The 17,743-nt window shown below is 31.8% G+C and overlaps 1 protein-coding gene and 1 non-coding gene across 4 annotated transcripts in view; one reads left to right on the top strand and one right to left on the bottom strand.

Annotated features, from left to right (window-relative positions):
* Window positions 1–13,369, top strand: part of Ss18 (SS18 subunit of BAF chromatin remodeling complex) — a 78,213-nt gene extending 64,844 nt beyond the window's left edge. For all 3 annotated transcript variants that reach the window (XM_047526613.1, XM_047526612.1, XM_047526611.1), the window contains 2 exons: window positions 1,300–1,433; window positions 11,561–13,369. In XM_047526613.1, coding sequence (XP_047382569.1) covers window positions 1,300–1,433; window positions 11,561–11,587 — 161 coding nt within the window. In that variant the 3' untranslated portion in view covers window positions 11,588–13,369. The remainder of the gene's footprint in view (window positions 1–1,299; window positions 1,434–11,560) is intronic.
* Window positions 13,370–14,175: 806 nt separating this feature from the next.
* On the bottom strand, window positions 14,176–14,279 carry LOC124965909 (U6 spliceosomal RNA). The gene has a single exon (XR_007105288.1). It is a non-coding gene; the product is annotated as a U6 spliceosomal RNA (small nuclear RNA).
* Between the last annotated feature and the right edge of the window lie 3,464 nt (window positions 14,280–17,743).

Below are 17,743 nucleotides of genomic sequence, written 5' to 3'. Positions count from 1 at the left end.
GAAACATTTAAGTGTCAAAGCTTATGCTTTATAAAGTATTCTTTACAGTAGATAATAGTAGAATTTCTAAAATAGACATATTTGTTTAGCACACCAAATCAATCCCTTGCCATCTCTGGAACTTGAAATAATTTTTCTTGGGTTAAGTGTTAAAGGTGATTGATTCTTAGAGTAAGCTTTTTTTTTTTTTAATTAGGGCATTAATATTATGCATAATATTTAGGTTCATTTTGACAAGATAAGACATGCAAGGATTTTTATTTCATTCTCCATTTCTTTCCTTTCCATTTCCCTCCCCCTATTCTCTCTTTCCTCTGTTGTTCTTCCTTTCACTACTTTATTTATGTATTTTTGATTGATATTTTCTACATATATACACAGGCAAAATTTTTTTTGGTGCATTTATACATGTACGTAACAGGCTATTGTTAAATTCATTCCATATTTCTATCCCTTTCCCTTCTTTTCTCCCTCCCTCTTGTTTCCCTTCTACTCTACTGATCTACCATATATCTTTCTGATACCCAATTTCCTTCTCTGCCACCTTCTTTCCCTTATTTTACCCTAGCTTTCACATATGAGAGAAAATATTTGGCTTTTGATTTTCTGAATCTGGCTTATTTCTGAATCTAGCATGGTTTCCTCCATTTCCATTCATTTACTAGCAAATACCATTATTTCATTCTTCTTTATGGCTGAGTAGAACTCCATTGTGTATATATACTAGTTCTGAATCAGATTTTCATATGCAACCTGTTGCTTTTCAGATCTTTAGTTTTTATTTTAAAATACTGTCATAATAAATTTATTAATATAGAGTATAGCCATAGGATTCCTTTGGTGATTGCAAATGTTAATCTGGAGTCTTACAGTTATAAATATCATCAGTGATCAGTCTGTATTCAGAAATTATTTCATCATTTTTCCTTGAATCTACATCTTTTTCTTTTGTTTCTTGCTTGTATCAGTTAAATTTCCAGCCACAAATTATAAATTTCCAGTGTGCAAATTAATTTTGTTATTATACTTTATAATTCCCTGAGTCTTCCCCATTGTAATTTATACATTTAGTAATATCTAGGACATAACACAATAGTTTCACTGAAACAGCATTAGAATATTTTCACTCTTTCAACCATTGAAATTTATTTCACAAGACATTTTGGAAAATTATGGTACCAAATTGTCCTTTGTAGCTTAAATTATAAAAATATAGTAACATCTAATTTTAAACCCTTCTCATGTTCTAGGAACTTACTGTATTTTTACTTGGACTTTTCTTTGTTAATTATTTTGTAGGTCCTTCACAGGGTGGTCCAGGTCCTCAGTATCCTAACTATCCACAGGGACAAGGTCAGCAGTATGGGGGATATAGACCAACACAGCCTGGACCACCCCAACCACCCCAGCAGAGGCCTTATGGATATGACCAGGTAAGTATTGGGCCAGCTGTGGAATAGTCACCTTGTTTGTTCATTGTTGATTGAGTTAAATATTTTTCGCTTGAAAGTTCATATTTCCGTCCCTCATTACTTTTAAGTCTTTTTATAGAATGCTAGCATAGTTTATCAGTTACTCTAATACGTAAAACACATCTTGAAATATGGCAATGGAATATTCTCATTTTCTCTCTTTCTCTCTTTTTTACTCTCAGGCACACTTAGCAGAGGTATTTCTCCCTCATGTTTATTGCTCAAAAATTTGCCTTGACCTAGTAAGATTTGGAATCCATCTGTGTCATTGCTTTTATTAGCTCCCCACTTGCTTCTCTTAATGCTTCTTGGTGTTGTATATTTTTAGATTTTACCTTTAAGTCTATGATCCAATTTGAGTTAATTTATTGATATGATAACAGAATATTAATTGAAGTTTGCATGTTTTCTGCATAGCTAATGTTCTCAGCTGTTGAAGACTCTTTACTGAGTTATCCTTTTGCTGAAAATCAATTATCCATAAACATATGTCTATTTCTGGACTGTATTCTGTTTTCTTGATCTATTTTCATTTCAGTGCCATACTGTCTTCATTGTCACAGTTTTGTGATAAGTCTTGAAATCAGGTAGTGCTAGTTTTCAGACTTTGTTCTTTTATCAAAGTTGTTTCATCACTGTAGATTCTTTGTATTTCCATAAGAATTTTATAATCAATTTATTAATTCTACATAAAAGCCTGCTTGCATTTTGATTGGAATGGCCTTGAATCTGTATATAGTTTGGGGAAAATTTACATGATATCAGTGAGTCTTTCAACCTATGAAAATAGCATATATTCCTTAAAAAAGTAGTTTTTCAGTGAACTATGTTTTCAGGGTATAGATCTTAACATAGCTTTTGTCAGATTTATCCCATAAATATTTATATTTTTGATGCTATTGTAAATTTTTAAAAAACTTCAATTTCTAGTAGGTTGCTAGTATATACAAACATAATTTATTTTGTATATTGATATTTTATCCAAACTGTAACCTTATTAGTGTCATTTATTATATCTAGTTGTTTTTGGTAGATTATATCACATTTTCTACATAGAAATCATATTGTCTTCAAATTAAGACCATCTTACTTTTTTCTTTCCAATCTGATTGCTGCCCCTCCCAGCCCTCCCATATTCCCTGCCTCAACTACAATCTTCAGTACAATGTTAAATAAAGATATTTAGAGTGGACATTTTTTGTCTTGTTTTTGATCTCAGTGGGGAGGTGATCAGTTCTTTCATTCTTCATTCTTCTTCATTCTATATAAGGCTTTTTTTTTTTTTTTTTTTTAGTAGATATCTTTTGTCAGGTATTTGTCATGTCCTGAACATTTTTATCAGGAATGAATGCTTGAGTTTTGTCAAATGATTTTTCCTTACCTATTGAGGGGATTTTGTGTTTTCTTTTTTTTAATTTGTTAATACATTGCATAACATCGTTTGATCTTTAAATTTTAAATTAACTTTCCTATTTGGGATATACTCCTATTTAGTCGTCATCCTTATTTAGTATTATCCTTTTATATATTGGATTTGATTAGCTAAAATTTGGTATATAATTTTTCTGTTTTCATGAGGAATACTAAAGTTTTCTTTCTAATGTCTTAGTCTAGTTTTGTGATCAAGGTCTACTATTAGCCTCATAGAGTGATTTGGGAAAAATTTTCCCTTCATTTTTCTTACAGAATTGGCATAAAATTAGTTATATTTTTTTAGAATATTTAGGACAATTCACCCATGATTTGGACTTGGAGTTTCTTTGTTAAAGAGTTTTAAATTACAAATTGAATTTCTTTATTAATTATAGGAGTGTTTAGGTTTTCTATTTTTCCTTAGGTAACTTTCTTCTAGAAATTTGTTCATTTATCTCTACTGTTGAATAATTTCTTTGTATAACTTTAGAATCTGTAGTGATATTACATCTCTATTTCTGATATTGATAATTTTTATCTTTTCTTTTTACCTCATCTGGGTGATTTTAACTACATCATTGATTTTTCTCTTTTAAGAGTTAGCTATTGGTTTTATTTTCTTTTGCCCACTTACTCTTCTGTTTTCTATTTCTTTCTGCTAGATATTTTATTATTTCTTCTACTTAACTTTGATTTCATTTGCTTTTCTTTTCCTACTTTCTTAAGATGGGAGTTTCAACTTCATTGATTTAGGACCTTTCTAATCTAGGTGTTTATTTCTACATAAGTGCTCTCAATTTGCATTCTACAGTTTTTATATGATCCATTCTCATTTTCAGTAAGTTTAAACTATCTGATTTCACTTTTTATTTCTTTTTTGATCTGAGTTATTTAGAAGTGTATGACCTCATTTTCAAATATTTGGAGATTTTCCAGATTTTTTTTTATTATTGATTTCTAATTTAATTTTGTCATTATAATAGAACATACTTGTTATGGCTTGAATTCTTTTGTGTTTATTGAGATCTGTTTTATGGTCCAGAATATGGTCTACAAGGATATTCTATAAATGTCTGAGGTTGGTTGATGATATTGTTCGTTTCATTTTGTTTTGGTACTGGGGATTGAACACAGGGTACTCTACCACTGAGCAGCATCCCTGCTCTCAACTCCCACTTTTTTTTTTGAAACAGGGTCAAATTTGTGATCTTTCTGCCTCAGTGTCCCATAGCTAGGATTATAGGCATGCACCACCACACCTGGCTGTAGTATTGTTTAAGTCTTACAGATCTTAGCTAATTTTTTTACATATTATATTAATTATTGAGAAAGGATTATTAAATATTTTCTATAGTGATACATTTTTCTATTTCTCCTTTAGTGTTGTCCATTTTTGCTTCATGAATTTTGGCACTACATTTTTAAGGCTCATAAATTTTTAGTTTTCCTGATGAATTTATTTAACATCGTGGGTATGACTAAGTATCTTGTTTTTCCCTATTTGTCACATCTGATTTTTATTTTATTTTTCTGTATTATTTTGATTTTTTTTCCCTGTTTTTAAAGAATAAACTTTACTTAGATATATTTACATATCATACAATTCACCATTTTAAAGTGTACTATTCCATGTTTTATCATATATCCACAAAGGTGTACAGCCATCACCACTATTTTCAGTTTAGACATTTTGCCACCTAAGAAAGAAACTGTACTTATTAGGAGCCACTCATTTCCCTCTAAACACTCACCCTCAGGCAATAGCTACTTTACTTTCTTTCTTTTTGGATTTGCTTATTCTATACCTTTTAGATAAAAGGAATCATTCAATATGTGATATTTTGTACTAGTTTTTTTTATTTTTAGCATACGATTTTCAGTGTTTGTCCAGGCAGTCACTTGAAGTGAAATTAAACCATTTTATTTATGATATAAGAGCCTTAGATTAGCTTACTTTTTTTTTCTTTTTTCTCATCCTTCATGTTAGTGTTACACATTTTACTTATACAAATATTATATACCCTACACTATATGGGATTTACTTTAAAAACTCATCCTTTAAAGTTATTTAAAGAATAAAAGAAAAAATCGTATATCTACATCTTACCTACATAGTTCCTGTTTCTGGTGTTTTTTCCCTCCTGTGTGTACATCCATATTTCTACCATTTTTCTTTTGCCTGAAGAACTGCCTTTACCATTTCATGATGTAGACATCATCTGGTGATAAATTCTTGCAGCTTTTGTAGTTTTAAAAAAGTATTTATTTTACCTTCATTTTTGAAAGATATCATCTGTGGGTATAGAATTCTAGGTTGACAGGTTTTTTTTTTTTTCTTTTAGTACTTTAAAAATGTTTCTCTACTGTCATCTTCTTTACATTGTTTCCAAGGATGCATTTGCTATCATTCTTTGTTTTACTGTGTCTTTTTCCTCCAGCTGCTTATAAGGTTTTTTCCTTTATGAAATTGTGTGAAAAATGTTTCTCTTCTGCACATTGTAACTGGAGAATTCCTTGTATAGATTTCTTCATGTTTCTAAAGCTTAGGATTTGTTGAACTTCTTGGGCGTATAGCTTTTCGATTTCTACCAAACATGAAAAATTTTTGGTGAAATATTTTTCCTATCTCTGCCCTATACTCCTTTCTCACTATAACACCATATATATATATATAGCTGTCTGAAGTTGTCCCAAAGGTCACTGATCCTCTGTTTTTGATTTTTTTTCTTTCTGTTTTATTTTGGGTTTTGCTATATCTTAAGGTTTTCTGATCTTTTCTTTATTGTCTCTTCCATTTTTAATTTTTCCCAAGATTTTTTTTCATCTGTCATAATAATTTGCACCTCTTGAAGTTTGATTGGTTCTTTTTATATCTTTCATGTCTCCTTAAAATTTTTGAACATATTAAAGAAAAATGTATCTGTTTTAATATCTTTTCTGTTAATTCTTGTCATTTCTGGGTCAGTTTCGATGAATTGATTTTGTTTCCTCTTCATTATGGGTCACATTTTCTTCCTTTATATGTTTTATACTATTTGATTAAATTCTGTACATTATGACTATTACATTGTTGGGGGATAGATATATTTGTATTGCTAGAAATATTCTTGAACTTTGTTTGAGATTTGGTTTAAGAAGTTAGAAGTTCTTTGGTCTTTTCAGGTTTCCTTTAAAAATTTTTTTAGGCAGGACCAGTGCACTATCCAGTCTTAGTCTAAATGTTTCCAACTTTTAAAGGTAAAAGCCTTTTGAGTATTCTACCTAGTGACCTTGGAATGAAGACTTTTTCACTCTGACTGGCAAAAGAGAATAAGTCCCATTTCTGTCCCTATGTGAATACCAGATATTGTTTCTTATAATTCTTTTGTGTGTTTCTTTCCTTACTTAACCCTGGGTATTTTTCTTACTCATTTGTGTATCAGTGCTCTGCTGCGTGCTCAAGGATTCTTTCCATAGCTCTTTCTATGCAGATCTTTCTCCTCTAGTACTGTTCTCTTAACTCTAGTTACCTGTTTTTTCTCCAGACTTTAAGCTTTATCTCCTTAATTCAGAGCATCTGGCAGACTCAGCCTCAGTTTCCATCCATCCACTACAGCCTGGACATTCTCAAGACAATAAGCTGTGGTACAGAGGGCTTATCTTATTTGTTTTCTACATCTCAGGATTGTTGTTCTTTGTTGCCTCTGTCCAGTGTTCTGAATATAGTTGTTTCATATTTTTATATATTTGTTGTTGTTGTTGCTTTAGGCTAGAAGATAAATCCATCTTGACCAGAAAAAAACACTTTTAATTTTTCAGTGTAACATTTGTCTCCAGTTGATGGATTATTTAGTTTTTGTTTATTGTCACATTTAACTTCCCATAATGTAAGTTCTTTAAAGACATCAATGTGTTTGTATTATTGTTGAGTCTTCATTACCTAGTAGACAGAACACAGTCAATAAATATTAGTGAATAAAGTATAAGTAAATGCATTAAGGTCATTACTTTCTAGATTTGAATGGCAATCACAAGAATAGAGAGGAGTCCTCTAAAAATTATTGTGAAGAACTGTTGGACTTTTAAGTGATTAGGTAAGTTAAATGAAGGAAATTAAAGATGGTTGTTCAGTTTTCTAGCTCAGGAACTTTTCTTATTGCCTCTCACTAAGCAATCTTTTTTTTTTTTTTTCACATTTAATTTCAATTTATTATGCAATTAACTCCCCAATCTCTATTTCTAGTCTGAATTACTCTTTTGAAAATCTGATGCCTACTGAACATCTCCACTTAGGTGTATCATATGTCTATTAATTCAGTATAACCAAAACAAACTCACTAGTTTTTTCCACCCAGACTTATTCCTTCTTTCAGTATTCTTTTCAGAGAGGGGTACTGTCACCAAGCTAGAATGCCAAGTATTGTATTTAATATTTAAGTCTCCCTTCCTTCCCTCCCCACATCTGATAAGTGACCAAATTTTCCTGATTCTCCTTTCTGAAAAGTTCTTGAATTCATCCACTTCTAATCTTCTGCTTTATCTTTGTTTAGACCTTTATCATCTTACCTTCATTCATCATGGCAGGCTCTTTCATACTATATTTTTGTTTTCTTTCTCATTAATTTTTGACATGCTAGTTAATGGAATTTTGAAAATATTGAAGAAAGCAAGAGAAACTGAGACTTGGAGAATTTGATTGATTTACTCGAGATAACAGAGCTAAGAAGTGATGAGGCTGGATGACAACTTCTGAGCGACAAAAACTCATGCTCAGTTTACTATACTGTGGTCCTCCTGCACTGGCCTTGATTTCTTCGGTTTCAGTTATCGGCTGTTAGCCACAGTCTTAAAATATTATGTCTTACCTTTTTTGAGAGAGAGAGATCATATTCACATAACTTTTATTACAGTATGTTATTATTGTTATATTGTTATTAATCTCTTGCTCTGCATAATAAATTAAGCTTTTCCATAGGTATGTCTGTGTAAGAAGAAAATAGTATATGTAGGGTTTGGTACTATCTCCAGTTTTAGGCATCCATTGAGGGTCTTGCAATGTATCCTCTGTGCACAAGGGGGGACTCTACCACTGTTGCCACTAATATTAGTACTTGAGTAGTTTGCAAAACATTTTCATGGGATTTTCTTATTGGATAACTTTTGAAGTAGGGATTATAATCACCTTGTCACATAAAAAAATTGTGACTCAAGGGAATTTAGATAATTTCTTGTCCAAGGTTCAAGAACTGTTAAGTGGTGAAGTTTATTACTAGAAATTGACTTCTGTCTCTAAAACCTGTTTTTACAACCCATTATACTGCCTAGAATTTGCTACTGGTGTCAGATACATAGTTCTACTTTTTTAGGCTTGATTGTGATTTGGTTGGCACTAGCAATATGGTTGAGTGTGGTAAAGTTATTTAAACTTTGAGTACCTCGATTTTTTCATCTATAATATGGAGATAATATTTGCTGTGAAGGTGTTAGGTAGCCACAAAGGACTTACTACACGTCTGACACATAGTAAGGTCTTGGTTATTCAGGTTCTTTAAGGGTTAACTTGATGTTCTCAGCTGTCTTACAAAATAATCATTAGTTGCTGTTGCTTATTATTGCATTCTTTCTTCCTACTTCCCTAAGCACAGTATATATTTTTTTCCTCCCTGACTTTGTGTTAGCTATTCCTTCTATTAGAATTGCTCCCTGTTCTCTACTCTCCAAATCTTAGTGTTTTTGTAAGGCTCCCACATTCTCTGAAATATTTTTCTAATTGTTTTAGTCTATGCTAATTTTTTTCCTATCTGAACTTTTATAAATTAATCTTCTGTTCTATAATTATACTTCAGTTATTCATTTCAGAGTCCTCTTTCTCCATTTTTAACTTTATTATGGTGATGAACAATGTGTTCTGTAAATGTTTATAATTACTTAGATATAATTTATTTGGCGTATATTACTGAAAATGTCTTACTTGTGAGGGACGCTTTAATACTTGGGGCATGAAGGTGGATAAGATAAGCTCCCTGTCCTCAAGTAGCTCATAATGTAGTAGATAAGTCATAGCTCATATTTCTGTAGTATAGCAGTTCTTAGCCTCTCTTCCACTTTCATGTCATTAATTTGGGTAACTAACTTTCATCATTAAATCTCATTTCACACATTCACTAAGGAAGCATTTCCTCCAGCATTGAAACTCACTGTTTTATAATTTTTTTTTTCCTCTTTGAGACGGGGGTTTCATCCTGTTACCCAGATTGTCCTTGAACTCCTGGGCTCAAGTAATCCTCCTGACTCAGCCATTCAAGTAACTGGGACTACAGGCAAGGGTCACATTATCCTGCTGATTTATAATTCTAAAAGCCCTTTCTCATGTCCTTTCTTATTTTTGTATCATAACAGACAAATCAGGTAGGAATTAATGTAGCCCATAACACAAAGGAAATTGTGATCTAAAGAGGTAGATGATACTCTCCCATCTCTTGGGGTGAATAAACAATTTCAGAGTTGTTTTAGACTCAAATATAAAGTTAGCAACAGAGTTAGAACTTTTCAGCTTTAATATTTAGGTAATGTGACAATGGATTAATAAGCTACAGTGTGCTAAGAATTAACCCTTTTTAAAAGTCATTTTTAGTTGTAGATGGACACAATGCCTTTATTTTATTTACTTTTTTATGTGGTATTGAGGATCAAACCCAGGGCCTTACACTGCTAGGCAAGCGCTCTACCACTGAGACACAACCCTAACCCCTTAAGCTTTATTTTATTTTTTAATTTTTCTTTTTTAGTTGTCAGTGAACTTTTATTTTATTTATTTATATGTGGTGCTGAGAATCAAACCCAGTGCCTACACATGCTAGGCAAGTGCTCTACCACTGAGCCACAACCCCGACCCCTTAACCTTTATTTTCTTATTTTAAACTTTTTAATATAGAAATCTTAAATTTAAAATGAGTAGTATAATAAATGGCCATATATAAAACTATTATGCAACTTCAGCAGTTATTAACATTTGCCAGTGCTATTCTGTCTTACTTCCCACATCATTTTTTTTCTTTTCGGAGTAAAGAAATCCAAAATATAATTTTGCCTATAAGCAATTCAGTATGAACAGTAACTTTAAATTTGACTGAATATAATTATGTAGAGTACATAGTATTTAGAGTAAGTAGTCCATTTTATATGTGGTGACATTTAACAGTTATCAAGTATTTATATATATGCTTCTGTGGAAGTACAAATTTTCAGGGTGCTGTTATCGTACAGAAATATTTCATCACTTGCATATTTTCTTGAGTCACAACTGTGTGACTTATAGGAAGAAGTTTAGCCAAGGGAAGTAATGCAGACTTCCAGTGAGTACTGTTTTTGGAAAATAGATGCTTTTTATGAATATTTATTTTAAACACATTTAAGAATATCTTTAATAAAATATGTATTTTCTAGTATGTCCTGTTTTTTTTAAAAAAATTTTTAGATGTTGATAGACCTTTATTTTATTCATTTATTTATATGTGGTTGAACCCAGTACCTCATGCATGCTAAGTAAGCACTCTACCACTGAGCCACAATCCCAGCCCCTGTCCTGTTTTTTGGGAGAAAAAGGTATTCCTTCTCAAACTAACCTTAACAGGTATCTAGTGGATATTTTTACCTTACTTGCAGAATTTTGCTACTTCATCATATCCTTTTCCATGTGTATTCCTTTTCTCTGCCATCCTGCCACCCTCCAGGTATACAAGTCTACCTTATTAAAAATTACAAAAACTAGGTGGCATAACTACAATTCCAGTGACTTGGGAGACTGAGACTGAGGCTGAGGGATCACAGGTTCAAAGCCAGCCTAAACAACTTAGCTGAGACCCTGTCTCAAAAAAAACACACAAGTGCTGGGGCTGTAGCTCAGTGGTACAGTGTTTGCCCCTCACATGTGAGGCACTGGATTTGATCCTCAGCACCACATAAAAACAAATAAAAAATGAAGATATTGTGTCCATCTATAACTAAAAAAAAAAAAAAAAAAGTAGGGGGGCTGCTGGGGCATATGGTTCAGTGTTGTTAGGCACCCCTGGGTTCAACCCCAAAACAAAAACTAAACAACAACTACATAAACAAAACAAAATTGTCCTTGATTTTTATTTCGCAGCTGCCTATCTGAATACCTCTGCTGACCCTTTGTTGGCCTTGGGGAAAGGACCTAAATTCTTTAGTTTGATAGAAGGTTCTTTACCTTTTATCTCTCAGATAACTTTCCCTTCTTACTTGCCATTTACCTCAAATACTCTTGGTGTTGATTTGTATTAGTGGTTATAACAAGCTGTACACTCACAAGGTTGTCATATTAGTGTATTATTTATACACTAATATTTGCCACATCAGTATAGAACTAGAACTTTTCATGTATCACTATTCAGTTCAATTAAACAAAATTTGCTAAACATTTAAACTCCCACTATGTTACAGCTACTATTCTGGTCTTATTTGCTAATCCCTTGGGTATTTTGGACTGTGAAATTCCTTTGCTATTGAATATAATATCAGGAGAAATTAGAGGGATACTATGTACCTAATATATAACTATTTTGTTTGTTGGCAGTACTCTGACAACATAAAAATTGTCTGTCTGTAATTACCTGTGCTAAATGAATTTAGGTCAAACTATTATCTAATTATTTTGTTTTTAATTTATCTTTTAGGGACAGTATGGAAATTACCAGCAGTGAAAAAGTACTTACATTCCAATAGCCAGTATCTATTAGCAGCCATATTGTCACCTCAGCACTGTGGACACCTACCTGTGAAGAGTTCCTTCCATTCCATCTAGTTTTTGGAAAAACCTTATGAATAAGTGACTGTTTCATCATTAAGCAGCCTTTGTGGTTTAGTTGTAAAAGGCTTTAGTAGCTCAAAAATATTCAATTTCACGTTTCTACTCTAGATGGCAACATTGGACAGAAAATGCAATGACATAACCAATTTGCAGTGATTTCCAAACTGTTTCAAATGGACTGTTACAGACTGAAAGGTGTGAACAGCTTTGTATGTTTATGAAGGTTAAGGGAATTTAATACTTTTCCACAGATTTTTTTTGTAAGGGGAAGAGGGAAATGTACACTTTTTACAGCAGCAATATTTTGTATATTATGTTTATTTCATGTGGTGAATATGCAAGGCGGTACACTACGCACTGGACAGAATACAGAAATCCTCTGTTAATGTGGACTAGAGTGGTAGATGCTTGACTGTGCTGGTCTCAAAATGGTGTACTACGAAGATAGAGGTGAGGGAAAAGACAAAGCACACCATATGTCCACTGTTAATGTTCTTATAGAGGAAATTCAAATCCCTTTTATCTGTCAGATAATCAAGGGCACTGTGATACAGTTTTGAGTAAAGAGACATTTTTTAAAAAGCCTTCCAGTTTTGTGAATTAAAACCTTTTTTATAAAGATCATTTATAATACTGTTTTAAAATATGAGGCAATAAGAGTCACTTTGTGTTGAATCTGAAGAGTCTTTGGTAATAGTTTCAAGTTAATGAAGTGGTAATCCTCTCCTAAAATAGCAATAACAAAGTTTTAATTTTACCTTGTTTGAGTAATCAGGGAACTTAGAAAGTAATATCAAAACATTTTATAAATGATATCAAAGAAGTCAGCATTGATCCAGTAACTTTATTTTTAAACATTAGAAAGACAATTGGTTTATATAACAAAATAGTTCAGAACACTTTCCAAATCTTTATTTTAACTTTCATAACTGGAAATACTACCATTTATAAAGGGACATTTCCCCTCATTTTTATGTTGGCTAATATAATACAGAGATATTTAGGAAAATGTTCATTGATGAGGTTTTTCTGATCTGTATTAAAAGCATAGAGGTTGCATTTTAGATCTCTGTAAGCTTGGCATATTTAATCATTATTTGAGATTGTCCTGTGCCTGATTATTTTAGCTAAATTCAAGGGTATTGCATTGGGCTGGAAAGCATGCATTAAGAAATTTCTAACCACAGTTATTTAAGCATAATCTGAAAACATCTAGCCCAAAGGTAAGTTGCTATTTTCATCACAGTTGCCTGTGCCCAGGGAATTAGATGTATTCTTTATAATTGAATTGGTTTTTCCCACTTCTAACTGGAAACAAAACAGAAGGGGTGCCATAAATTTGAATAAGTGGAATATACTGTTCTCAACATACTGTAATCAAAAGGAGGAATTTCTGTGTGTGTGTGTGTGTGTGTGTGTGTGTGTGTGTGTGTATGAGAGAGAGAGCGAGAATATGAATGTGTGTGTTTTAAGGTAAGAATAGGTTTTTTCCAACTTTGTCAGTAGAAAATGGACATCAAGTTTGAGCAGATAAAGCATGGACAGCCTTATTGTGATTGAAATGCTTATAGGTTCTGTGCCAATTTTCCACCACTGTGTACTTTGTTGCTATTTAAAACTGTATCAACTCTAACAGAAGAATAAATTATTTGTGATTTTAATTTTCTCATTTGTTTCTTTAAATTAGATCTCTTTGACTCTCTTGTTTTGTCTGGAGACTGTGCTGTGGGTTTTTATATAAGTTAGTCCAGTATAAGCAGACTATATTTGTATTCTAAGACTTTATCAAAATTCTCTTGCCATGCCCAAGTTAATTAGAATTAACTGTTCAGTAATCAGTATGTTGTGTAGGCTGTTTGTTACAGAATTCTTTCTCTGAAAATGAAGTCCATGAGGCTATAATCAAGATGACTGAATTAGATAAATGAGTTGAAGAGACAAAATTGTACTGAACCCAACCTGGTGTAGATACGTTATCTCATTTGAAATAAGCTCAACTGACATTAAGAAATAATTTGTCTTGCCAACCCATCTTCTGTTGTCTTATTCTCCTTTTAATGGAAACTAAAATTGCAATTTTAATAAGCAGAATTTCCTCCAGGACTTTCTTCCTGGAGACTGGTGCATTTGCAAGGTTTAATTGTTTTATAACAGTCCTATTTCGTAAAAGTTTTTAATTGGTGGTGACAAAAATTGCCTTACTCCTTTGATACCTAGTAGAAAGAATAACTTTACCAGTGGCTTTCTACCAAATTATAACATTTCCATACAGACTACATAGTCTAAAACTTTCATTTTATCAAAATTTATTATAATGAATAAATATCATAGCATCCCATCAATTTGTAGAAGCAAAATGTTACTCAGAAAAGATCGGGGTGATTATTGATAAACCATTTCAACTATTGTGTTCTAATTCAGTTAAGACTGTGTTAGTATCTGTAGCTTTATTCAGGTATCACACCTTGGCTTTAAATCTTTTTTCATATAGAATGCTTCATGAATTTGCATCTCATCCTTGCACAGGTGTCTCAATGATCTCTGTATTATTCTAGTATTAATAGATGTGCTACCAAAGCAAGCACTAATTTTAAGTTTTTAAATGGAGTTTTCAAACACACTGAAGTGGTATAATGAACCCCCAAATTCCAGTAACTCAACTTATTAGCAACTCATTGCCAATCTTCTGTTGTCTACAAAAGATCCTACAAATTGAAGCAAATACTCTATTATTTAATCCCTAAATATTTCAGTAAGGATCTCTAAAAGATAAATACTTTAAAAAACAAACAAGCAGAAAACCTCCTTGGACCATAAGGACTCTTTATTCTGAAATTCTGCATTTTCCATGCTAACATTTGATTTAGAAACCCATCTTAAGAATCCATACTTATAAACCACTGCCTTTCATTTTAAAAAAGTAATTCATATTAAATTAGATTAATAGAAAAGTATAAAAAGTGAACATTTTCCATAATGACATCCCTTAAAGGTTACATTTATTAAAGATTTGGTACATTTTTTTCCAACTTTATTTTAAGCACTTAAGCCAACATATATTGTTTTTTTTTACCATTTTGTAACTCACATTTTTTTCTTTCTTCCTTTCTTTTTCTTTCTTTCCTTCCCCCTTACTCCCCTCCCCCCCTCCCCACTCTCTTCTCTTTCTCTCTCCCCCTCTCTTTTGTTCTTTCTTTCCTAGAAATATCTTATTTCTGTATTGCTTCTATTTTTTTTTTTTCTTTTGTTTTCTGTTTTTTTACACAGGGTCTTACTGTGTGTTGCCCAGGCTGACCTCAGATTTGTTATCTTCCCATCTCAACCTCCTGAGTAGCTTGGATTACAGGCATGTGCCACTGCACTGGACTTGCCTCACATTTTTCAGTACTCCAAAAACAAAGTTTTCATAAACTGTCTATCATGGGTTTTTGGAATGCTTTTAGAATATTTCTATACAGTTCATTTCTAACATGCTAGGTGCAATGCTATGCACAGTTTAAGAAGTGTCAGCCTAAAAGTACATCCTTACTGTTTAGTATATATAATTCTAGTAGATTTTTTAAAAATGTTCTCTGAACATAATTACATTTGATTTATTTGGGAGTTGAGCATTGTTTCAAATGCTTAATGTCACTTTTTGTTCTGCATGGCCTTTTAAAGTCTATTAGCTATTTCTCTATTATGATGAGAAAAAGTAAATTTTGTACACACATGCACATTCATTATGAAACTATTCAAGGCTCAGTATGCTCACATTAATCCTTTGTCTCTTTTGTCTGTTTATTATTTTTAAAACTGATTATCACTTCTTTTACTATATCAAAGTTTTAAGATTTTATATAGTAAAAAATATTATTTACAATCTCCCTAACTTTCAAATTTATAAAAATATTTCTCATATTTGCTTCCATTTTTGTAAAAATTTAAGTACGTGGTATATTTAGAGCATTAATTGTTTTCCTATCTGCATAACTAGTTGTTTAAACATCATTTGTTGAAAAAACCATATTTCTTACAGGGATTCAAGGTGCTTTTATATATAAAAAAAAAAATTAAGGCATGTTTCATTTATTTCATTTCATTTCAAAGACCAGTTAAGTTCATTTAAGCATAACTACTTAATTGCCATAAAGTTGTGAGTTGCCCCCCACAAGGTGTTTTGTTTTTTTAAACAGTAACTTCCTTCTTAATAGTAAGAATTATTAAAATGTGTTTTATATAGAATGACCAGAACCTTTTAGAGATTTTTGCCTGAAATTTAGAAGTTCTTTAATTTTTTTGTACCCTGCTAATTAATTATCTGTAGGTGCCCAAAAGTATCTCTATTGGGTGACTAAAGGGAAAAGAATCAATAGAAAATCTTGTTTTGTAGTTTACAAATTCAAGTCTCTGAAACAGACAATACAATTTTCATTAATTGAATAAAAACCTATAAATAGGGTGTCCATGTAATTTATTGCTTAATCTGGAGGACTTTTGAAAACAAAAGGGGGAGTGTTTCATACATACATAAACCTGTGTATGTATGAACACAAACACACATACTTAGGTGTGGATATATTATGACATAGATGTATACACATTACATATATGGATAAGTGTGTGTACTTTAAAAATTTTCGTTGTTTTCCTGAGAGAGATCCATAGTTTAAAAACTTAAGATATGTGAGTAATACATTTATGTTCAGGTCATAATCTCTAACTGTGTTCTGAGAGGTTTTTCAGTACATTTTAAAAAATAATGCTAAAATAGGTGAATAAAAAATTCTGAATATTCTGAGAGGGTTTTGTTTTTTTTTTTTTAATCTTGTCTCTGTTAGGGAATACTAATCCCCCATATTATTCTTTCTTCTTTTAAAAATAACCCTATGTCTGTTTTGGGTAGGTACGTGACTATCTACCTCAAGACACTTCACATCCTCTTTAGCAGCTTTATAAGCTGAAGTTATGTGTATAGCCTCTAGATCTTGTTCTTAAAAGTGTGATCCATTTGCTGTATTTCATTTCCTATGGACTGGAACTTGGCATGTTGTTGGAAACTTTGGCCTTACAGATTAGACATACTCTAGAAAATGGCATTGCTTGTAGATAGAGCCGAAAGTCCCCAGAATGGTCTCGTAAAGACCAGTCTTCTGCTTATCAGGTTGGACTTTAATATGGGAGAGAGAACACTTGTATCTTAGTAAGTAATTTGTTATAGCAGCAGAGCCTGTACCTCTAGTCATGAAGTGGATGACCTGTTCACACTATCCTATGACATGCTCTGTATGGAATCATATTTTTCATAAGTAGCAAGTGTATTATGTGTGTTGTATACTTTATAATGATTCATATTTTTGACTAATGAAGTAAACACATTTTTAAAAAATATGTTTTTAGTTGTAGATGGACGTTTATTTATTTGCAGTGCTGAGAATTGAACACAGTGCCTCACACATGCTAGGTAAGTGCTTTACCACTGAGCTATAACCCTAGCCTGTAAACAAAATTTTTTAATATTTTAAGATCATCCCATGCTTTACATCATTTGAATGTTTTGGATGCCACGTTTAATAACTAGATTTTGCTAAGTATTGGTAAAATACACCTAATATTTATAATCTTACTGGCACCTATCTAATTATAAATTTTGTAAATGACATGTTTTTTGTTTGTTTTATAGAAAATTGTATAGAACTTCATAAAATCTTTTAGGTTTTTCACTCTATTTTCTATCACTTTAGTCTGTTCCTTGGGTGTTTTTTGTTTTTGTTTTTCCTGAGTGTTTCTTGCTGTTTGCTTAATTTTCTGGCTTTTGTTATTGACATGTACTTTGCTTCTATATTATGTGCCAACTTTTCTTTAGGGAAAAAAAAATATAGCAAAAACATTTTGATTTTATACCTACAGTGACTAATTATTTAGCTTGGGTCAGATGTAAAGAACTTGATGTCTATAGGTGTAGCAGTATTATCAATGGAAGGATATTCTGGAATAGTGTCATTTTATATTATTCTGTTCACATGATCAAGTTTTGTATTTTTAGGAGTCTGATATCAGTGGACCAAAA

This window comes from Sciurus carolinensis, chromosome 15 (assembly GCF_902686445.1).
Source record: "Sciurus carolinensis chromosome 15, mSciCar1.2, whole genome shotgun sequence".
Taxonomy (NCBI): domain Eukaryota; kingdom Metazoa; phylum Chordata; class Mammalia; order Rodentia; family Sciuridae; genus Sciurus; species Sciurus carolinensis.
Note: the sequence above shows the minus strand (reverse complement) of the source record. Positions and strands in the feature narration are given on the sequence as shown.